Source organism: Chelonoidis abingdonii, chromosome 10, assembly GCF_003597395.2.
Source record: "Chelonoidis abingdonii isolate Lonesome George chromosome 10, CheloAbing_2.0, whole genome shotgun sequence".
Classification (NCBI taxonomy): domain Eukaryota; kingdom Metazoa; phylum Chordata; order Testudines; family Testudinidae; genus Chelonoidis; species Chelonoidis abingdonii.
This window is the reverse complement of record NC_133778.1, coordinates 26,945,632-26,970,540: the sequence shown is the minus strand read 5'-3', so window position 1 is coordinate 26,970,540 and position 24,909 is coordinate 26,945,632. Positions and strand designations below refer to the sequence as shown.

Sequence of the window (24,909 nt, the reverse complement as noted above, 5' to 3'; positions counted from 1 at the left end):
CTCAGGTTTCCTTCTCCTAGGAGAAGTAGGGGGGTTGCAACTTTGCCATCCCAAAGAATAGAAGAATTCTGGCTGAGAGGAGAAACATGGCTTTGCCCACAAACAAAATACCCCTTTCTTCTGGGGTGAAGGAATGGGGACAAAAAGGTGCAAGTGACCTTAGTGGCCAAGGGGATTCTGCCTGGCTGCATGACTGTGATTATCTTTCACATTAAGAAAGGTGGAGACCTAAAATAGTGCATGTGATTTGTGTATAGTTTTCAAGCACCATACAGAGTGTATGTGGAGCTGAAAGACATGGGAAAGAAAAGTGGCATAGGAAGTGCCAACATGCCCATGGGATGAATGCATAGCACCCAATCATAGGAAATTACAATAAAAAAGTCATGAGCTATGAGCAACACAGAACATTTGTATTGGGTGTGGGGGGGGGGGTGCCAATAGCCATTGAACCAAATTGTAAACTGTGCATATGATGGAAACCACTTCAAGTCAAGGGGTGCAGCAGCACCCCTAGTTCCAGCACCTATGAAACTGATTACTAGTAAAAAGGGCATCGTGGTGTCTTACGCTTACTGCCTTTCAGTGATCGCCATACCAACTGTGCTCAGTTTACAACTAAAGCTAGAATTTTTCCTAATGGCCCACCCTACAAACTGAGCTTGGAATCTGAAAATCAAACCGAGTTCTTTTCTTCTGATACAACAGCAGCAGCAATAGAGGTTCTGAAGGCAAAACTGTGCCCTCAGTTACAAACATGCAACCCAACTGTCCCCAAATTATTTCTTCAGTGACATCTATGTTGAGACTGGCATGAACGTTGATGTTGGTCCAGCTGCGGATTGCTCTGATTTTTAATGACTATGTTGAGAAGAAATGTATAGAAACACCCCTAAGTGTAAGCTAAGAAAGGGTTTTATTCTGGGGGGGGATGTACATAACATCTATATACCCATATATATTTGATAAGAGGATTCATGTACATTTTTAATCAGCCCTGGATCTATCTCCTTAGACTATGTGAGCTGCTGCAGGGAATGACTGAGCAGAGGATCAATGAAACAAAACACGAGTTTCATTTTGAGAAGCGACTACGAATAGAGAAGGCTATAGAAGCACCCCTTAATCCAATTATACTATGCTGTCTCTCTAATTCTCGATAGCAAACCCAGTTCTGAACAGATTGTTTCATAGTGGAGGCTCAAGGATGTCATAAAGCAGCATTTTAAAAGGTCTTAGACTTATTTTAGGACTTCCAGCATGGTTTTTCATGCATTTAGTATTTGGTCTTCACACAAATATTTACAACTGGAAACGAATATGAATGGCAAAAATGTCAAAGAGTTTTGACCAGTAACAAAGAAATAAAAAGGTTAGCGAAAATCAAAATGTAAAAATAGGATACAGTTGCCATTTTGGTTATGAGGCTTTTCCTTCAATCCTTCTGACAGCCTGATAGCTTTACAAACCCAATACTGAGCCTGACCTTATTTTTAGTTCTGATTACTTAAAGCAAACTTTTTTGTATTGCTCATGTGCAGCCGAGCTAGTGAGTGGCACACTTTCAAATACGTTTTTCCTGGTAACACCTCTATTTATAAAATATGTTTTCTCAGAGAACGGACAAAGGGAATTCAAGAGAGAATAGTTAGATTTTGGGGTAAAAGAAAGAAAGAGGAAAAAAGAAAATGAAAGAGAATTAATTTGTATATGTGGAAGTCAAACACACAAGCAAACATATCTGCATATGATCAACTTGATCATCCCAACAAAGGGGACTGAAAAATTGCAGTTTGTCCCACATTCTAAGAAACATTCAATCATACAATGTGGGGAACAGGTAGCACAAGGCACTAGTGATGTCCAGCTACTGTAGCCCCAAGACAGTGGCTGTGACCGAAAGTAAAGAAGGCATCGCCAAGGGAAAAAAAGGAATTGTGTGATATGTCGGCCCCATACAACACCTGTATTTACACGAGATGCCAAGAGTGGGAAATGGCTTTAAAGCATGCTACTCTGCACGCGTGTTATGCCTCCCCACTGGAGAAGTGATGAAGGAAGTTCAGGCTGCTGTGAGGGGAAATGTTATAGGGAAAGTTTGCCCTGATTCCACAGCCACCTGATGGAGACAGCAGGGTGTGATGCCGCATCTAACCAGTCTCAGCACTAGTGTGTTGGCTGCTAAGCAGGAATGAAAACCCAAGCAAGCTGCACCACCAGAAGGGGGAGCTAGTGGTGAGAATAAAAGCACAGAAGACAGTTCCCAAAGTAAGTGCTTATCTAGAAACAGCCCCAGGTGGGACAACAAATGGGAAAGAGGGTTGGGTTGCCAATGTCATGCAGCAATGCTGCTTTGAATGGAAGGAACTCTGTTTTCCATTCCTGCTGCCATGAGGGTGGTACCAGCCATTCTGTGTTGCTTTGCTTGGGTCACCAGTCTTGCATATTCCCTTCTCATCCTCAGTTATCTTCACCCTGCAGGACTTGTCCCTGACTCTCCTGTGACTGCCCAGAGAGGTGTCTAATGTCAGCTAACAGCTGTCACTTTCAGTCATGTTTTTTTGCTACTTTTGGGGTAGCAAAAGGCGGGGGGGGGGAAAGCATTTTATGGACATGTTGCAGAGCTGTGATCCCCGCCCTGTGCACAGAGAAGTAGCTGCACTTTTCAAGGGATGAATCCTACAGTAGCTTCTATTTTTATGCATCTGTTTTCTCCTGTGTGCTGTATTACAAACAGGGTGATGATAATAGGGCCCATGGAGTCTACATCTTTACTTTAGTATCTCCCTGCTTTTCTTATTACATTTTCATTCTGTGGTTGTTCAGGGGGTGAATGTTTAGTGCAGCGGATGCGTTTAGAAATTCCAACTGCAGCTCATAATGAAGAGAACAGTATGTTTCATTTCCCATGACTAATGCTGAAAAGCCATACCTCAGTATCCAATTAAGGGTCACTCACATTTATGGCTTCCCTTCCAACTTTAAGTATAAAGAAAGAAAAATAAAACAAGGTAAAATGCCACCAAGGTTAAGAAATGCAGTAACATTTTTACATAATACACACCAAAAATACCCCCATTTATTATCTCCAGTGATTAGGACTGTGTGTGAGGTAGGACGGCAGTCCTTAAATATCACCTATATAACCTTGCTGGGGCTGTTTGGCTTCAGAGGGATCGGCTTTACAGGAAAAACTTAAGCTTCTTAATTTAGCTCAAAGGCTAAAGAGAAGAAACATGCAACATGAGGCTGTATCAAACAAGTGTGGCACACACACCTAATGACACAAGGAGGTGAACATCCAATGTTACCAAACATTAGTTGGCCCTGTCATCATCCGAAGCTAAACGCAGCTTGGTACAAAGACTGCAAAACACGGAAGCAGTGCCACTGCTATGCAATCTTCACTTTCCTTGGATCTTGACAGTATGTATCTCTAGGACTTCAACATCCTTTAATTGCCATTTCCCAGTGATCCATGTCAGATTTTGCTTTCCAAAGTAAGGCACCAGTCGGCTCCCTCAGGCGTACATTCTGAGCAGCCAGGCCTCATTTCTTTTTTGAAAGTTTTGTTAACAGCAAGACCTTATAAAAGAGCAGATAGCTTGGGCCTTCCTCCCCTGGCATAGTTCAGTGACTTCTGCCATATGGAACCCAGAAGGTAGCTTCTTCCTCACTTTCCTGTTCCATAAAAATAGGGCTGAGAATATTTCTCTAAAGATGGGCTGCCGTTCATTGCTCTTTGCAAAATCCATTTTGATCCTTGGACGGAACGGGCTATAGAAATGGAATGTTTTATTAGTGGAACATAACCTACTGTGTATACAGTATTGCTTTATTTAACTGCCACAGAAGTGAAATGTAATGACGTATTTGTGGAAAAGAAAAAGACCAGTATTTTACCTCTCTCATTGCTCCTTCATAACAACATTGTAAATATATTAAGTGGGGCAAAGCTGACAGGAAGGAGGAAGAACAATTTCTGGAAATGGGGAATTTAACAAGAATAAAAACCAACATAAAAGCATTAGGGCAAAAACCTGGCCCCTCTGAAATCAATCACAAAGCTTCCACTGACTTCAGTGGGGCCAGGATTTTACCTACTAGTTCTTAAAAGCTGTATTCACTTTTATAAACATTTTAAACCACACAGCTGACATTCATCTGCCTGGCCAAGGTCCTTTAAATCATTGAAATACAGAAGGCGGAAAATTCTGCAGTGCCAGATGTGTCTAAAACAGTTACCGTTCATGCTGAAGCAATCTGCAAAGGAGAAGTGCTTAAGATGCATTCTGCCTGACAAAATGCTAATAGTTTATCAGTTTAAATATTATAGACTAATAATATGTCCTTCTCTGGCTATTTCATTTTCAGAACTCAAATGCCAGCTTGGTTTATGTTACTTGATTTTGGAATGATTTTTATTTAATCCTTTCCCATCTTGGCTAGATAAAAGTCTGCTTCCATTATTAAATAAAATTGCAAATGAAATACCCTTGGGAAGGGGTGTTCTTGATGTACAATACACATAGCTTTAAACCTCAGATAATGTAAAAAAGGGAGATTAAAAAGCCATGGGGAGTAGTAGTAGTTGGTGGGTTTTTTTTAATCAGCCTGAAATATATTTTACTATTATGTAATGCTGTCAAAAATGGATATAATGCTTGTCATAATAGCACTGTGCAGAAAGTGCATTCCAATCCAGTGTTGATATAATTAGGAAATGCACTGCCACTGATTATGTAACTACACATTTAGTGTACACTTATTATATTTAGAGTATGACAATTTAACGCTAACTGTGACACTCATGGGGGACACGTGTAAACATGCTAGATTGCAGGTCTTAGGAGTCATTTAATAAAACAGGTTAATATGGCTTTTGAATAATTTCTTAATAGATTCTTTGTTATGAACCTGTTTGTTACAAATATCCAATGAACTGATTTCTGACGTGCACAGGGGAATGTTTTTATGCACCTTTTAAAGTAAAAGGGTGCATTTGGAGAAGAGGAGCTATGAAATCAACTCTCATTTGGAAACAAATTTAAAAAAATGATGCAGAGCTGCTAGTAAAATCTTAATTCTTGTGCCTTGATATATTCTAGTTAATTGTCATTACTATATTTATGAATATCTACTGATATTTTCCATCCTTGTAAGTAACATGCTTTTGCCATTAGTGTTTTCTTATGTCTTTTAGAATTGACTGAGGTGTGGGGAGGGACCAAGCTGCATTGCTGACATAACCAGTGAAAATGTATTTTTTTTAAATTCAGATATATAAAGGTAAAAAATATGGGGCCAATTCCTGAGCTGGTGGAAAGTGAAGTTAGTAATATTGTGCTGATTTACACCAATTGAGGATGTGACACATAACATTTCTCTGAGGTTGTGCCGATGGGGAAAAGTATCACAGTAAGCAAGAAACAGCCTCTCTTTTCACTAAAGCAAATATTTAAGGCCCTCTGAAAATAAGCAAATAAACCTTTTCCCCTCACACATACACTTCCTTGTGCTCCATCTTGTCCATTTAGAGATCCTGAGATCCGTGGTGGGAGAGCAGAGTCCCTGGTGGTATCCTTTTAGCAGGTGGGCTTCCTAGAATGGCGCTGATATGCAATAAAGTTTACTGTGGCTGCCTGCAGCATCAATTAACTTAATTGAAATTAGTGTTTTGTGCTGTTGGGAGCTGTTGTGCTTCTATATTATGTCTCCAGCCCTGGCAGAGTACTAAGAAGAAGAATGCCACTAACTAACTAGAAATTCTGAAGTCTACAATAGGGCCAGATGGAACCTAGGATAGTGAAATCCCAACCCTGAGCTCCAAGCAAAGCCAGGTTTAACAAAGTAAACAGAGCTTAGGTCTTGGATAGTTTTCTTTGAGTACAAGGGAAAGATGATGCTGTCAGAGGTATACACCTGTACCAGTCAGTCTGGTATCTGGTATGTATCTAATTTTTTTCTATAATGGTGAATGAAATGCTCTTACATCCCAGTATCTAAAACAATGCTATGAGTAGATGAAAATCAAATCAAACCCAGTCATCAAACATGAATATCAAGCACCAGAAAGAGGTAGTTGTAGTGCCAGCTCCAGTGCCAATTGTTTACTATTATTAAGATTAAGGAATAAATCTTTTATACTCAAAATCATTTATGCAAACTTCCTGCAATTCTGCTATGGATTTTCAGTCTCCTCTTTCTTTCAGGGGAATCGGAACATAGATTTGTTCTGGATACCCAGGGAAAAAAATTAAAAGCTTCAGTGTAACATGTAACATGAAGTGGATTTGTGTCTGCCTGTGATAAACAAAGATGTAGGCCTGTGAAAGCCACTTGAGTCCACAGACTGATTCTTCCCATGCTTTCAGATGGAATTAATAAAGAATGCTATTTATTAAAGGTCTAAGAAGCGTTGATTTAACTTCCAAAAAGGGGGACTGGTTTTAGAAGTATGACCTGACTAGGGGGTAGTGAAGATACATTGTTGATTATGTGTCTCTGTGTTTATAAAAAACAATTTTGGTGTGAGAGCTGTAATCTTTTCACCAGAACAAGGCTGTAATACTGCATGTGGCTAAGTGTTACCACGTATCTTGAAAATTCCACTCAGAGATCTTGTCACCTTTGTATGCCATGTTTTAGCTAGTTCATTTTCATAAACCTCTGAAAACAAAGGTTTAGAAAGCAAATGCTGGGGCATAGCCTTACCTAGAGCACTACAAAAAGCACAACTAGCAAATTAAGCAAACGTATTTGAGTAGTCCTTCCCACATTCCCTATTTCTCAGCATCCCTCTCCAACCATTGTCACATTTAAAAAGAATCTCTGGTTGAAAACACGGAATCATTTTAACAGTTTAAAGGGCTAAAAGTTATTTCGAGGCAGGCTTAATTTAACCCTCTGCGTCTAATTCTGATGTCCAAGAAGGCAAAGTCTATTTTTCTGCAAACCTTACCCCAATTTGAGCTTATATTATTCTCTTGAGCATAGCACTGACACTTAGATGTGTAAAGGGGGGAAAAGTGATGAGCATTAACAGCCTCTAATTTGCTTAAGAACAGGGATTTCTGGATCTTGAATAAACAGAAACATATATAAATGATGCATGATGCATTTATGAACTGGGGCATAAATGGAGAAATTTGCAGGAATGCTTACGTGAGCTCAGGCTAGCTAGCTGTTCTGTGTACAACCCTCATATGTATTGCAAATACAGTTTCTCTGTGTTTATCCATAACCACTAACATAACATAATGTTACAGATGACTGGCTACATGATATTATAGGGGGAAAAAACAACTAAAGTACAGTGGTAGGAAGGAAGTGAGAAAACTGTGAGCCAGAGTTGTAGCAAGCTTTATGAATCTTGCACGGCTTTAATGCAAACCCCAGAGGGAAAAATACTTGTATTGCAAAATTTCCCCTCAGAAATCTCAAAGAAGTTTGACACCTTAATTCATTTCCAGGACTTAAATATTTCAGGCAAGCTGGTGACACTATAATAGCCTGGTCCAACCTTTTATTTATTATGCTGTTCATGCCAATTGGTGTTACAAGCTGGTGCTTGCAATTTGCTGTTTATTTCATTCAGATCAAATTATTAGCCTAGACATATTTTGTTTACAGGCTACGTGCTTGTGGACAAACCAACCAGCTTTCATTTCAATGTTCATTCAGTACATAGCTGAATTTGCTCATTAATGGAAATGAAGCACAAACCAACTCAATGTAACTTATGGTCCAAATTTATTAATAAGGAAGTTAAGGATTGAGCTTTAAAAGCACATCCTATTGGAAATTACTTCTTTCCTTGAGCGACAGAAGTCTATGGAAAAGAGATGCCTAGAAATTCATTTAATGATCACAAGTCAATTTCACTTTTAATGCTCACAATTTTAGGATCTATGAGTGCAACAACAGGCAACACTTGTAAAGAAAGAGCACTTTATCTCCCATTAAAAACCAACCAACCAGCTACATTTGACCACATATAAGCTTGTCATAAGGCAATTCAGAGTTACAGGAGAACACTCATAAAAATTGAGCGATACTTTCAGGGTTGATGGATTAAATGAGCAATACTGCTTTCTCCCTACAGTTTTGTATTAAAATCCCCATACGTCTGTCTTCAGCCTTACAGGCCCTTCAGGAAATAATGTGACACTAAATATTACTGAAACGTGTCACTGCCTGTCTCCTGGCATGGGACTTTGTGCATAGGGCTTGCATCTCACTGTAATCATTTAGCTTTTCCCTGACCCTTGCAAAAAAGTCATATAGAACTTACTAGGGACAGAACCAATAGAGTTTTAGAGAGTTATATAATGTTTCATAAAACTCATCCTAAAAAAAGCTATATAATTTAATCAATGCTGCCAACTCTTGCAATTTTATTATAAGACTCAGGAAATTTGATATTTTTCTTAAAACTGCAGGGCCCAGATTCATAGAATTACATAAGAATCTCAGCTTTAATGTTTTTAAAAAGTATCCAGCCCTCAGAGTTGTGGCAAAAAGTCTGAAAATATGACCTGAGTGCACTCTAAGTTTCAAAAATGAGAAGGCAAATAAACATCCAATTTATTTTAAAACATCTCATGATTTTTAAGCCAGTCTCATGATTTTGGGGGCACAGTCGTGATTCTGGAATACTTGGAGTTGACAACAGTCTAACAGAAAATGAGAATCTTTCTGAGGATTTTTTGAACTATTCTACAGAACTATTCTTCTCGATTAAATTCTATAAGAGGATAAACAGAAAACAAACAAACCCAAACCACTATCATATAGACAGGATCTATTTTCTGTTAGCTTTGATAGGATTTTTCCAGTGGGGAAAATTTTAGCTTGATGGTTAAAGTCCCGTTTGTGAAGATGTGATGTTTTCTCTGAAGCAATATCATGTTACAGCAATTTTCTACCTATGTATCTATTTTAGAACCTGATCCAACTTCCACTGAATACAATGGGAGCGTGGCCCCATTAGGCGTAACTAACATCTTGCAACGAGTCCTTCCTTGAGAGACTTCTTGCTGGGAAGTAGCATTAAAATAGCAGCCCTCCTTTTAAAAGCCCCTCTGCTACTTCAGTTATGGATAACAGATTTCAAAAATGATTTTTATAAATATTAATTAAGATACTTAAGCTATTAGAAAATACCACCATGGCTAAACAACAGAGTAAAAGATGTGGTTAGAGACAAAAAGACGTCTTTTAAAAATTGGAAGTCAAATCATACTGAGAAAAATAGAAAGGAACATAAACTCTGGCAAGTCAAGTATAAAACTATAATTAGACAGGCCAAAAAAGACTTTGAAGAGCAACTAATAAGAGACAAAAAAAAAAAATGCTGTTAGCTTGTAAGTACATCAAAAGCAGGAAGCCTGCCAAACCATCAGTGGGGCCACTGGATGATCAAGGTGCTAAAGGAGCATTCAAGGAAGATAAGGCCATCGCAGAGAAGCAAAATGAATCATCTGTCCTCACTGCACAAGATGTGAGGGAGATTCCCAAACCTAGCCATTCTTTTTAGGTGACAGATGTGAGGAACTGTCCTAGTCTGAGGTGTCCATAGAGAACAATTTGGAACAAACTGATAAATGAAACAGTAATAAGTCACCAGGACCTCATGGTATTCACTTAAGAGTTCTGAAGGAACAAAAGTATGAAATTGCAGAATTACTAAGTATAGCATGTAACGTGTTGCTTAAATCAGCCTCTGTACCAAATGATTGGAGAATAGCTAATGTAATGCTGATTTTAAGAAAAAGTTCCAGAAGTGATCCTGGTAATTACAGGCTAGTAAGCCTAACTTCAGTACCAGGCAATTTAGTAGAACCTATAGTAAAAGGATGGAATTATCAAACACATACAGTAGGGATTGGCAACCTTTGGCATGTGGCCCATCGGGGAAACCCGCTGGTGGGCCAGACCAAATGTTTACCTGCAGCGTACGCAGGTTCAGCCAATTGCAGCTTCCACTGGCCGAGGTTCACCATTCCAGGCCAATGGGGGCTGCAGGAAGCGGCGACCAGCACATCCCTCGGCACATGACGTGGCCAGTGGGAGCTGCAATCCGCTGAACCTGGGGATGCTGCAAGTAAACAAACCATCCCAGTCCGTCCGCGGATTTCCCTGATGGGCTGCATGCCAAAGGTTGCCGATACCTGACATAGATGAACATGACATGTTGGTGAAGAATCAACATGGCTTTTGTAGAGGGAACAGTGACTAGTTAAAAGATAGGAAACAAAGGATAGGATAAATGGTCAGTTTTTAGAGTGGAGAGAGAAAAATAATGGGGTCGCCCCAAGGATCTGTACTGGAACCTGTGCTTTTCAACATATTGATGAATGTTCTTGAAAAAGGGTTTAATAGTGAGGTTGCAAATGCAGACAATACAAAATTACTCAAGATACTCAGTCCAAAGCTGATTGCGAAGAGTTACAAAGGGATCTCCCAAAACTGTGTGACTGGGCAACAAAATGGCAGATGAAATTCAGTGTTGATAAATGCAAATAATGCACATTTATTGCACATTGGAAAATATTATCCCAACTATACATACAAAACAACGGGGTCTAAATTAGCTGTTACTGCTCAAGAAAGAGATCTTGGAATCATTATGGACAGCTCTCTGAAAACATCTGAACAATGTGCAGCGGCTGTCAAAAAGGCTAACAAAATATTAGGAACCAACAGAAAAAGGATAGATAATAAGACAGAAAATGTCATAATGCCACTATATAAATGGTATAAATGGTATTGCCACACCTTGAATACTGCATGTAGTTGTGGTTGCCCGATCTCAAAAGAGATATATCAGAATTGGAAAAAATACAGAAAAGGGCAAGTGATTAGAGATATGGAACAGCTTCCATATGAGGAGAAATTAAAAAGACTGGGACACTTCACCTTAGAAAAGAGACGATTATGGGGAAAATATGATAGAAATGTATAAAGTCATGAATGGTGTGGAAAAAGGGTTATATATCCCTTCACATAACACATGAGCCATGGGTCACCGATTGAAATTAATAGACAGCAGGTGTAAAACAAACATAAGGAAGTACTTCTTCACACAACACACAGTCAACCTGAGGAACTCATTTCCAGGGGATGTTGTGAAGGCCAATACTATAATATGGGTCAAAAAGGAATTAGATAAGTTCCAGGAGGATAGGTCCATCAATGGCTTTTAATCAAGATGATCAGGGATGCAAACCCAGGCTCTGGATGTTCCTAAACCTCTAACTGTCAGAAGCTGACACTGGATGGATCACTTGATAAACTGCCCTGTTCTGTTCATTCCCTTTGAAGTTTCTGGCATTGGCTATTGTCAGAGACAGGATACTGGGCTAGATGGACAACTGAAATGACCATTGGCCAGTCTTACATTCTAATATGTGTGTATAAGAGAGGAAGGTTGGGCTAGTTGTTTAGGTGCTGGACTGGGACTCAGCAGACTTGGATTTAGTTTCCAACTCTGCCACAGACTTTGTGTGTCAGGCAAGTGTCTCTATGCTTCAGATGCCAATCTAAAACAAAGATAACAACACTTTCTTTGTCTGTTTTATCTCTTTAGATTGTACATTCTCTGAGGTGCTTTCTTACTATGCTTTCTCACTATGCATATGTGCAGTGGTCAGCATGATGGTGCCCTGATCTCAACTGTGGTCTCTAGGTGCTACTGTAGTACAACTAAACAATAATATAAATAATCTTGACAAACTGGAATGACTCTGAATTGGGCTACCATCATCAGTTTTATTTGGTCTACTTCAAGACAAATGACTCCCCATTGTGCCATCAAAAGTCCTTTCCTCCTAGGTCAAATTTATGATCTAGTCTATGAACTTGTCTGTCCATCATATTTGCTTGTGACCCATTCTGCACTTGCTATCTGTTAGTCTCTGTCCCACCATAAGGGAAATACATTTTCCATGGATTCTTGCTGCAACATGCTCAGGCGATTGCCACTTTAGCTGCTTTTCAATCTTCAATATACTCTTCTCCTTGCTTTGCTGTCTTATTCATTTGCTTGCTCTTCTGTCTCTCTGTGTGATAAAGATTATATCTGTCTACAAATTTGCTTTCCAGCTGTTACTGGTAGCTCCTACTCCATCTTCTTGGTGGGTAACTATATTTCACGGACGGCTGTACATAGCTGTCAAAACCCTTCCTTACAAAGTGAGTACTTGTTCTCCATGATACCGTTCAAATTTCTAGATCTGTCCCCCCATCCCAGCTCTTTGTCTCAATTTCTTACTCTGGAAGGCCCTGTGTCAGGATCAATTTGGCTGAGGCCGAAAAAACAGATTTGAAGCTCTTCCCCCATGCAAAGTTATTTTTTACATTTGCACTGAGCTCAGTTCTGGTCTTCTGCATATATGTTCTGCCTTCACAGTCTTTAGGGTCAGGTTATGTGTAACCAGCTACATGAATGCTCAGACAACTCAGCAGACACTGGGGGGGGATGTGACGTGTATCTCCAAACAAAGGTGCAACCAGAATTTTCCTAAGGAGGGGGCCCAGTGGTCTATCCCCCCCCGCCATCTGGACCCAGCCTCAAGCTCCCTCCCCCTGTATGCTCCCCTGGCACCCAGCCCCACACCATCCTCCGTCTCACTGTCCCCAGACCCACTCCTGAACTCTCTCACGCTGCATCTGCACCCAGACGTGTGCTCTCCCCCTTGCACCCAGCTCTACACACACTTTCCATCTGCTGCTCCCATACCCAACTCCAAAGTCTCCCGCTGCACCAGCCCTACAGTCTTCCTGCCCCACACCCAGCGAAGTGGTCAGGCTGAAGAGCACCATCCCCTCCAGTGGCCAGGCAGTTCTTGGAACCCAAGATCCCCCTTCTGTGTCTCCACTTCCATAGGAAGCCTAAAAAGTCTGGATCCAATCCTTTCATCAGTGCCCCTTGCTCTGCTTTTCTCAGGGGCTTGGGATGCCCAGCACCCATGGGCATAGGAAGGACTGCAAAAGATAGACAAGGCCAAACAGGTTCACAGGTTTACTCTACTGCTCATATTTGGTCTGGCCACCTCCCTGTCCTGATTGAGGGACAGCCAGGTCAAATTTGAGTGAAGGGGTGTGTGTGTCACAGAACCACTCAAATTTGGCCTGTCAGCAACTTAATCATGACAGAGGGGTGGGCTGGCTAAATTTCCAGCTCCCCTCAGGGGCTGGGGGGAGACGAGAAGGCTGGGTCTCCTAGTCTCCTCTGCCTCATTGCAGCCACGTCTTCAAGAAACCCAGAGCAAACAATGACTGATTGGATAAAAAACTGTTTGGCTAGGGTGAAAGCTTTTTTCTTCCACCAAGGGCTTCCATTGCCTTTGTTCCACTGTACAAAAACTTGATAATTTTTTAATGGAATCATATCCTTGTGAATGTAACTAATATTTAAATAAATGTTTAAGGGTTGTTGACTTTTAAGGCACATGGAGTTTATAGAACCTTTGTACTGCCATTAGAGATAGCTGAATACCAGGGAAAATGTACATATATCCAGAGATTTGCCAAACAGCATTTAATCAGCTGTCCAGGTGTCCAAATATTGTATGTGTTTTCATTATTTAAGTTATGTCAGGGAAAACCACCAAAACTTGCTGACTGATGTATTAATTTAGTGTGTGGCCACCTCCAACTTAGATCCTATGCAAATGGTAATCCATAGAGATCTGCAAGGGAAAGGATGCAATTTCCCTAACTTTTTTCTAAAGCTGCAGGTAAGGAAAGGTTTCTCTCTTCTGTATGATGGACACACAGTGTGCTACTGTATTAGGGGGACCATATTTCTCTTTGCTGAATAAATTGGTACCTGGTAAAATTACTTGTATTCAAGCGAGTTCAATAGCAATCAATCAGACCTATGCAGTACAAGCGTTCAAATTAACATCAAGTTGACTGAGTCCCTCTTAAAAAGAAATTCTGCATAGTTGGTTTCTTTCTGTTTACCTTCTTATCTTTAAGGGTTTAGGGTTCACATGGGGAGAAGTGACACAACCCTTACCCCCTCCCCCCCAAAGAGAGGTGACATGTACACACTCCTGTGCACCTCTCTCACGTGGGGAGGGGTGACCAACCAATTGTACCCTCCCTGCCTGGCGCTCTCCACCCTTCATGCCTGGCTGGGCCCCCAGGATGGACCTACCTCTCCTGGTACCTGGTGTTACATCTTCCCAAGGGAACTTGTGTGTGGGAGGGCACGCAGGGTCATATGCCCCCCAGATTTCTGCATGGTTCAAACCAAAATGTGGCCAGCAGAAGCCTTTTTGCACTGAGGGAAGGGACAGGAGAGTAGTAGGAGGTGAAGGGATGACATGGCCCATGCTTTTTCAGAGCTCATCTCTTCTCCCCAACTCTCCTGTGGCTGGAAGCAGCTTGTCCCTTCTTGCCCACACAGTGTTGAAAGGCAGCTAGCACCTCCAGGCTGCTGCTGGCCACCGACATAACCTAGCTGCTTCCTGTCCCACCCAGTTACAGCATGGGCAGGAAAGAGTTAAGCCCTAAGGATTCATTGTGCACCAGTGCCCAGGAACCTGACTGCAGGGGCTTCAGCGAATCAGGTCAGAGAGGTGGCTCAGCAAGGGAAGGTGCTTAGGGTATGGAGCAGTCCCGTGCTCCCTGGGGGCAGGACCCAGGGCAGGGCAGGGCGGGTGAAGTAAGTGCTAAGCCCCTGCCGTGGCGGGGCTGCTGTGGAGCCTACAGAGGCACCACATGAACAGGCTGGAAATCCCTTCCCCCATCCCATCACTCCAGAGCTTAGCAGAGACACTTGTAGAATGGGATCCTTAAAAAACAAACAAACAGAAAAAAATAAATAAAGCAAATCCATTCAGTTTTGTAAACAGTGAAGGACATAAATGTATTAACAAAAATCACTGTGGTTTGAAAGAAGAACATCAGTAAGCAAGTATGGTGAATAAATGTACAATATTAAAAGGTTAGTGTGAAAAATATAGCTGTACCTTAGAGATTGTTCAGGTGATCCTTTAAGACCACTGTACTCTGGAGACTGTATGTGTGCATGCAAAGGGAACTATCTGCCTCCCTTTAGTTGCCAGATCTTTTACAGAGAGCAGTGTTACAGAAAGCAGTGTAAGGATCAATATAATGGACAATACCATTTATTCTCTTATTCTCTTTCTTCTTAGTAAAGTCAATTCATGTGATGCAGAGTTTTTATAAGTGGGCATGAAATTCTGTCTCAGGCCAGGCCCTTAATACAAAGTTTTGTCAGCACAGCTATGTGTGAATAAACCCGCACTCCCTAGCTGGCATAGCTAAGCCAGCAAAATCCCTGATGCAGACACAACTGTGTTGACAGAGAGAACTTCTGTTACCATCACTAATGCGGTGTTCTAACACTGGCAGAAAAACTCCTCCTTCTGGATATGCTGTGTCTATACTAGGGGGAGCACTGCTGGCATAGCTATGCTGATACAGCTATACCCCAATACCCACAACACTTCTGCAATATAGACAAGGCCTCATAGGTGCCCAATGATACTAGGCATAGTAAAGGGATTTCTATTAAAAGCCCTGGATTCATTAATTTGGATGTATTATTTCAGAGATACTGTGATGAAGGAAGTAATATTTCTTCATGTAAAAATCAGCCCAATAAGGAATATGGCATTCCCTTTCTGAGGAAGTACAGTAACACACACTATACCAGAATATCCCTAAAATAATCATTAAACGTATAGTCAAACAGTAATGCACATTAAAGAACGTGAGAAATGCATGTCGTATACAGTCTTGCAAGTGGTTCTAAAACTGAAGCCTGAACTTCAAGTGAACCTCAGTTTTATTTCAGTTTATTCCATCTTGACTAATAATTTACCAAGGGCTTTAGATATTTTTTTAAATGATTCCTTTAATCTAAAGTTTTCAGTGGCGATTACTCCATGAGCACTGTGCGAAACTGAAGTTATATGGGTTGCTCTGCATGAACTTACAAGATTCCAAACTATATGTTTAGCAAAACTCAGTTACCATATGTAGAGATCGGAAATTAAACAAGAATAGATTTAAGTACAGAAAAGAGGCCAGATCCTCAGCTGGTGTAAATTGGTGTAGCTCCATTGAAGTCAATGAAACTACACCAAATTACAAGCAGGTCATCTTCTGGAACCTATATGGTTTCAAATCAGATAAGAAGCCACCAGAGATTAGTTAATATTTATCTAGCTATAATTCATATTGCATGAGAGCTATGACCTAGGACATCCCCTCCGTTTCCACCAATGTAGGGACTCAGATTCAGTACACGTTTTCTGGGGAGTTGGAACAATGTCGAAGCTGCAGCTCCGTTACCTTATTTCTTTTGCTCTGGGATCCTACAGAAAATTTGCCTGTGAGGAAAATGACTCTTTTATTGATCTTCTTCTCTCCCTGGACATCACTCCTCCTTCTGAATGGCCCTCTCCCTTGCTGTCAATGCTATTTTCCCCCTCATCCTAATCCTCAACCTCTTTTTCCTCCACCTCTGTCCCTTGTTGTTACAGTTGAGCTGGTTTTTACTTAGATGCACTTCTTTTGTTCAGACATCAGGTCATTTGGTTCACTGCCATCCTAAAGCTAAATTACTAAAGGCTAGCAGACTGAGTGAGATAGGCTAGCACACCATTTTAAAAGGAGCCGCAGGCCTTAATTCTCACCTGAGAGCCTCCACCGCTCTCTTCAGGGCTCAAATAAGGAAAATTGAGGATTTAACACAACAATATTGCTTGTCCTTATTTCTAATTTAAAAGAAATCATTTTAGCCCAGCTTTGCTGTCTCCCCCACCTGTCACAAGATACAACCTCAGCCCCGCTTGTGTCTTAAGAAAACTGACTGTCAACTTAGAAGGAAAAGTTTGCATCAATCAAAGCTTTTGGGGATGACTCTGGAGAGTTTTTCTTTTATCACCCCTCCCCCATCCTTCTTGGAAAAGCTCCTTGATAATGGAGAAGATATTGGGCATGGTGCATTTTGGCTTCCTCTCTACCAAACTGAACCCACTGTGTCCTCCCTTCATGTTGTTTAGGTTCTACGGTTACTAACCAGTGCTCCTTTAGCTCATTGTACCATAATCTGGCCCTGTATATTTTTTAAATCTCAATACATCACTTTTAAAACTGGAATGGAATAAATATTTTCTAAATATGTGGCTTAATGTCCACATAGAATAACCATCCAGTATGCATTCTCACCCCAGATTACCAGTTGGTAACTAATGAACAGTGAGCACTTTCTAACATACAATCCAAGTAGCTTTGGATCAGTTTTCTAAATTCCTGTTGCCAAGGCCCTCTCCCCTAGCTACTTTTATTAATAATCAGGAATTTATCCCTTGGAAATATCAAAGTGACTATTTGTTGTGGATAGGAGCTAAGATTATTCCATTTGGACAGCTGTTCTGGGTCCAGATTTGAAAATATATCAAGAGATTTGTAGTAGTGTAAATAATATAAAGAGCCCACATTTTCAATATTTACAAGTCAGATTTTATCTAGACCTTTAACCACTTTTGAGGTGTTCCAGGAGCAAGCTGGAACAAAAGATTTAATTTCTAAGATATATACAATTTTGACTGAAAAAGATGTTGATAAGAAAACAATACAGATGAAAAGGTGAGAGAGTAATTTGGATAAAGAAACTGATCTAATGAGTATGTACACATCTTCAGTTTGTATCACTCAAAGAATTTTTTAAAATTAAATATTTCATTTGACTCCAGTTATGATACATCATATTTTTTGCTATGAGGGAGGTGCTCTGTTGGAAGAGTTGCAGAGCAAAGGGTACATGCATGCACATCTGGTGTTTGTGTCCAGGAATTAGATGACTTTGAAAGAAAATTATTAAAGAGATTCATCTTTTGACAAAATGCCAGCTTCCTAGAGAGCCCCCGACCTGCTTACTTAATGAGCCAGTAAAGGACCTACGTTTCTAACAAATGACTAATTTATTTTTTATAGTTAGTTGCTAGATTCTGTATTGCACACAACTGAAAAAATGTGAACCATCCTCCTATGGAATTGTGATATAGTAACATATACGTGGACTTGCCTTTTAATGGAAAAGCTTTCATACCAAGTACATACACAAGGGAAGCACCAAAAACAGGGCAAATAGTTTGAAGCGTTGTCAACCTTTTTAGCATATGCAGAGGAGGAGCGCTTCCCAGCCAGTAAGTCAGAATCTTTAGCCAGGTTCTGGCTATTAATCTGATCTCGAATAAATAACGTATGATGTAGTTTTAACGTTATATTGTAACTTCGGCTTAATAAAAAGTTTTACAGAGTTTTACTAGGAGAAATTATAAACCACCAAGAGATAAACTGTGCTTCATCTTCACCACACAGTATATCGGTGGGGGTAAACCTGGCATTCAGAGCTTTGTAGCTCAACAGTACTGCCTTATAAAGATCTATTTTCACAATACAAAAGCAACACAAGCTTAAGCAATTATACATTGCTTGCCACATTTTTAACAGGAACACTCCAAATGCATCTATTCACAGTTCTAAAGCCAAGCTGTGAATATTTGCACAAAAGCTACTCATAAATTAATCCTCCTAGTAAGAAGATTTGAAAAAGAAAGATGCTCACCCAAAACAAAATTTGATAAACCCTACATAACATTTATATGTTTTTAATTTAAAATGTTATATCATGCTACGTAGCCATTAATTTTTACTGGAGCTTCTAAATAAATTAAAGCCATTTATCATTTTTAAAAATCTATTATAAATACCTTATTAACTTTACATTCAAACACAGACATAATATCAATTATAGCAGCATCTGATGATGTAGCAGCGATTCTATTCTAGGGAAGAGCTATACAAAACTATTGGTTTTCACTTAATCATATTCAGGTGTTCTGACAACAATTTGCAACATTTGGTTCAGTGTGAAAGTTGTACTGATCTCCACCAACACTTGGTGCCAGTGCAAGCATTTTGCAATAACTAGTCTCACTGTCAATACAGACTTTTTTTTACCCAAGAGTGTTTGTACATTAGCGATGATGAGACATTTGATAAAAAGAGAGGCAGTTTTCAGATTTAAAAAAACCCACAACATTTTTTCCATAGCAAGTAAAAAAAATTAAAGATTACAACACCTACAGTTTTGCGAACATAGGGGAAAGTGTTCTCGCCCCACAGATTTTGCCAATTGTACTTCTCATTTTACTGATAGTATAATAGGAATCTTACCTGCATAATCTGTTCTTGCATAATGTCCATCTTCAGACTTTGTGGTAGTAGTTGTGTTATCTGTGTTAAAAGAAATATGTGTTGCTTTGACATTTGCTGCTGCTGTTGTAAATGAGAGGCTAATCTTGTAAATCTCAGCACTCCACTGACTTCAAGTGAGCTGTGTCTGGGAGAAAGGATCTGACTGCAATGTGTCAATTGCAGTATCAGGGTCTTTGGACTGATTCACCCCATGTTGAGACACAAATCTGCCATTCCGGGATTAACATTTGTCTAACGGGATCTAAAAAGGTCCAGTTACAGTGAGGTGTGATTTCCTCATTGTTTTAAATAATATGGACATGGTGATGATCTAATTTGAAAATGGTGAACAGGAAAGGAGGGTTAATTTTAAAGAAATATTTTATAGGAATGTGTTTAATATGGAGGTTTAGTAGGGTTCTGTAAATAGATGTGCTTAGGATTTATAGGTCAGAAGCTGAGGGGGAGCAGAGCAGCTATTAAGGATCCTGTGACTCAATGGCCATTTTATTTACAGAAACTATTTAAAACCACATTTTCCCCAATTTTATTTTGAGCACAAAATAGGCTTTTTCAAAATCAACTCAGTGGTTATGCTGGCACACACATGAAATAGTGCCACACGCCTCTGAATCCTAATCCTAAATCTTGAATGCTGCCAGGCAAACAAGAATCACTGAGTTATTTCCTGAAAGGACATATGCCTTTCTGCTGAGGAGGGTTGCCATATTCATTAGGCTGAGACTTTGATCCAGATCTGGATGACATAACAAACAATGGTGATTCCATAGGCTCCACTAAAGATATTAGGCCAGATCCTCTGATCCACTAAGAGTTTTGCACTGCTCCAGTGGCACAAGGCAGCCCTCAAGCAAGATTCCTCATATGCAAGAGAATCCCTTTGGGGCTTGGAGCTGCCATAGCAGCTACAATGCTGCCTCCCTTCTAATCTTCAGGACAGAAAGTGTGGCCAGGGGAAGAGGGTGTGACTGGGCTGTTCCTTTTGCCACTGTGATGCTTAGGAGCTAGAACTGCCTCTTGAGGCTATAGATATGAGCCAAACACAGGAACCTTAATGCTACAGAAATTTGTGCTGGGGCCTGTTCTAGAGCTGAAGGGCCCCAGAATGTGGCACCAGGAGTGGGAGCAGGAAGGTTGCAAAACTTGCTTAAAGCCACCTTTACACATGTCCCTTCAGGGCTGCACCAACCAGAGCTCAGCCACAGCTCAGATATGAGCCAGTATTTCAAAACCTGTAATCAACAAAATTCCCACTCCACCAGATTGCATCCTGTACTGTAAATTAGAAGAGTCTATTGAAAATATAAGAAGTGCCTAATAACAAGCCAGCCTTAGTTTTTATTTCTGCACAAAAACTGAAAACATTATTTGAAATGAATTTTGCTCCGAGCATTACCTTGACATCGACCCAAAGACATGACTTCAATTTTCTCCTGTTTCTGGCATGATGCTTCTTTGATTTGACATGCATTATCATAAGATTTCCCATCGGAAGCACAAAGAGGATTGAAGTTGGTCTGAGAACAGTCAATGTTGCACACACACCTGAAAAGATTAAAAAAAAGGCTAATGTAAGAAAGCTTTCTCATGACATCCTAGATAAAGCACAAAAATAAGGAAGGCTTGGAGGGTTTCCATGGCTATATAATAAAGATTGATGGAATGAAGCTGGAAAATTCTGGCGAACGGCTGTTTGTGGTTTTGATTTGGAATGAAATGCCAGGAAAAAGTGAAAGAGAAAGAAAGCAAAAGAAAAACAAAAAGGCAAACAACTGGACATGTAAAACTAAATTAAAGCATGCACTACTGGAAAATAAATTACCGTAACTCCTCACCTAACATTGTATCAAGTATCAAAGGGGTAGCCGTGTTAGTCTGGATCTTTAAAAAGCAACAAAGAATTCTGTGACACCATATAGACTAACAGATGTATTGGAGCATAAGCTTTCGTGGGTACATTGTAGTTATGTTCCTAAAAAATGCAACTTTAAGTGAAATGATGTTAAACAAATCCAATTTTCCCATAAGATTTAATGTAAATGTGGAGATTCGGTTCCAAGGAAATTTTCTGGGGGCAGACAAAAAGCATTATATACTGTACAGTACTGTACTGTGATAGGGAGGTGCCCCGGCTTACCCCACACAGGCACAGCCCGCTGCAGGCAAGAACACTAGGCAGCACCTTCGCAGCAGCAGTGGCAGCTTCCACGGAGAAGAACAGATGCTGACTTTGCTGGGAATGCTCAAGGCCCACCTCTTCTCACTCCCACTCCACCTCCTCTCCAGAGCACGCCGCATCCCCAAAGTCATAAGTGCCGCCAAACAGCTGTTTGGTGGTGCTTAGGATTTTCTGGGAGGGATGGGGAAGAGTGGAGACGTGGTGCTTCCCCGCTCCTGCCTCTCCCTCCCAGAAAATCCTAAGCGCCTGGGTGGGGGAAGTGCTGGGAGGGAAGGTGAGGGGGCGAAGAAGAGGAACTTGTGCAATGTTTCCTTGTAAAGTTGCTGTTCTTCCACAGAATCTTACAAGCAGTGGACAGAGCAGGCAGCCAAACGATGTTATAAAGGAGCACTGCACATCTTTAAATGAGCATGTTCCCTAACTGAGCAGCGACGTAACTTTGAAAGGACGTTAAGGGAGGAGTTACTGTACATCCAGGCAGATCCTCAGCTGACGTGAGCTGCCAAGGTGTTGATGAACTCTATGGAACTATGACCAGCTGTGAATCTGACCCATAATATATCATGTTGTATATGTACATATTTATTTCAATTCATGATTATATATAAACATTTATAATATTTATCCCATACTGTAGGCACTTTTTATGTAATTAAAGATACATTGGCATAAAAGATAATGCTACAGCTTCCCTCACCCTAAAGGCAGAAAATAAAGTAAATAACCAACCAGAAGTGAAATCAGACCCAAACACAGATATATTCTTTTCTTGTTTATAAAAGCATCATGCTGGTACTTCCTGAATCTGTATGTTGTATGGCAATTCAGCGTTAGCATGACCACAGATGGATGCTATTTTAACCCTTTCAGGACACACAGACGAGGACCCACCAACTCAAAGCAACATCAGATCCTGCCAGAACAAGAGATGCACAACCTGCAGATGTATCTTTCTCCACTGCTACAGTGACCAACACTCGCTCTCTCCCAAGATACCTTTCAAAATCCATGGGCCCTACATATACCTATCACAACATGTGGCACACCTAATCCACCACACTCCAAAAACAACTCTGTGCTCTCAAATGAACTCATACCGAAAAATGATAGAAAACAAAGAACACCCTATCACCTGTGAGTGAACACTTTACACAGAACAATCACTCCATATCTGACCTCTGAGTCCTCATCCTCAAAGGAAACCTGCACAACACCTTCAAAACATGAGTCTGGGAGCTTAAATTCATAACTTTGCTAGATGTTAAAAATCATGGTCTTAATAGAGAGACTGGATTTATGGTTCATTACAACAATCTATAACCCACTAGCCCTCACATTTGTCCTGTGTTTGGAGAGATGTCAACTGGCCACTTCACATCGAATAGTCTTTTAGAATGTGTGTTAACTACTAATGTTAAACAATCTGTGCCACCTTGTATTTAGCTGTGACACTGATTGTACCTTTCCTAGGCCTGGAGAAGAGCTCTGTGTGACTCTTTCATCCATAAAAGTCAATCTGATAAAATATATTACCTCACCCACCTTGTCAATCTTCCAATGTCAGAGATAAAGCTGTGCACAAGACATAACGTTTTCAAAAATGACTGAGGAGCCGAAGTCTCATTGACTCTCAGTGAAATTAAGGGTATGTCTACACGGGCAGAGTTACAGCGCCGGCAGTTACGGTACTGCTCAGAGAGCACTGAAGGGAAACCGCTGTTGCGTATTCACACTGTCAGCTGCTTGTGCAATAGCATGTTCACACTTGCAGTGGTATTCAGACTGGTGCACTCCGGGCAGCTATGCCACAGAGCATCTCTTCCTCTTCTGTCGCTAAGAGTTGTGGGAAGGCAGAGGGAGTCACGGGGCATCCTGGGTCCTTTCCCAATGCCCCGTGATGCATTACTTCGCATCCCAGCAATCCCTGTGCTTCCGTCTGCTTTTGGTGCCATCTTTCAATGGCTTGGGTACTGCGTGCTCTGCCTCTTCGGTCTGCAGGAATCGATCCTGCACTGTTGACCAGTATGCTGCTCGCTCTAACACATCACGAGTGGCAATGGAGTTATCCCTTAAACTACAAAGGCAAGAGGAGTGTGACACTGATCCCGCCATGTGTTGTAGTTATGACACGAAGGTGCTGACCACAGTGGCACGCTGCTTTTGGGCTCGGGAAACAAGCACTGAGTGGTGGAATCCCATCGTCATGCCTGGGATGATAAGCAGTGGCTGCAGAACTTTTGGATGAGAAAAGCCAGGTTCATGGGACTGTGTGATGAGCTCGCCCCAGCCCTGTGGCGCAAGGACATGAGAATGAGAGCTGCTCTGCCGCTGGAGAAGCATGTGGCAATTGCACTGTGGAAGCTAGCTATTCCAGACTGCTACCAATTGGACGCTAATCAGTTCAGAGTGGGAAAGTCGACTGTTGGACTTGTATTGATGGAAATGTGCAGGGCCATTAATCGCATCCAGCTCCAAAAGACTGTGACTCTGGGCAATATGTGTGACATTGTAGATGGCTTTGCACAAATGGGATTCCCTAACTGCAGAGGGGCGATAGATGGCACACATATTCCAGTTCTGGTACCAGACCACCTAGGCATCGAGTACATTAATTGCAAGAGGCATTTCTCTATGGTTCTCCAGGTACTTGTGGATCATTGTGGGCATTTCATGGACATTAACGCAGGCATCTTTCGGAGCACTGGCCTGTTCAGGAAGCTGCAAGCAGGGACTTTCTTCCCAGACCAGAAGATGACCAGAGGGGAAGTCAAAATGCCACTGTGATCCTGGGATACCCTGCCTTACCCCTTAATGCCATGGCTTACGAAGCCATACAAGGAGCACCTTAACAGCAGCAGGGAGTGGTTCAACAGGCTGAGCAAATGCAGAATGACTGTTGAGTGTGATTTTGGCTGTTTAAAGGCCCACTGGTGCTGCCTAATGGGAGGCTGGATCTGGCCGATGACAATATTCATATGCTTATAGCTGCGTGCTCTATGTGCCATAATATTTGTGAAGAGAAGGGTGAAAGCTTCATTCAGGGCTGCACTGATGAGGCTCAGTGCCTGGAGGCTAAATTTGAACAGCCAGAGACCAGGGCTATTGGAGGGGTACAGCACAGCATGGGGACATAAGACTCATAGACTTTAAGGTCAGAAGAGACCATTATAATCATCTAGTCTGACCTCCTGCACAACACAGAATCTCACCCACCCACTCCTGTAACAAACCCCTAACCTATGTCTGAGCTATTGAAGTCCTCAAATTGTGGTTTAAAGACCTCAAGGTGCAGAGAATATTCCAGTAAGTGACCCGTGCCCCATGCTGCAGAGGAAGGCGAAAAACCTCCAGGGCCTCTGCCAATCTGCCCTGAAGGAAAATTCCGTCCGGACCCCAAATATGGCCATCAGTTAATCCCTGAGCATGTGGGCAAGACTCAGCAGCCAGCACTCAGGAAAGAA

At 41.2% G+C, this 24,909-nt stretch overlaps 1 protein-coding gene across 1 annotated transcript in view; it reads right to left on the bottom strand.

The window, feature by feature from the left end:
* TMEFF2 (transmembrane protein with EGF like and two follistatin like domains 2) overlaps window positions 1-24,909 on the bottom strand; it is a 177,346-nt gene that overhangs the window by 29,595 nt on the left and 122,842 nt on the right. Inside the window, exons 6-7 of the mRNA XM_032763326.2 lie at window positions 20,666-20,814; window positions 19,228-19,287 (exon numbers count right to left, since the gene is read on the bottom strand). Coding sequence (XP_032619217.1) covers window positions 19,228-19,287; window positions 20,666-20,814 — 209 coding nt within the window. The remainder of the gene's footprint in view (window positions 1-19,227; window positions 19,288-20,665; window positions 20,815-24,909) is intronic.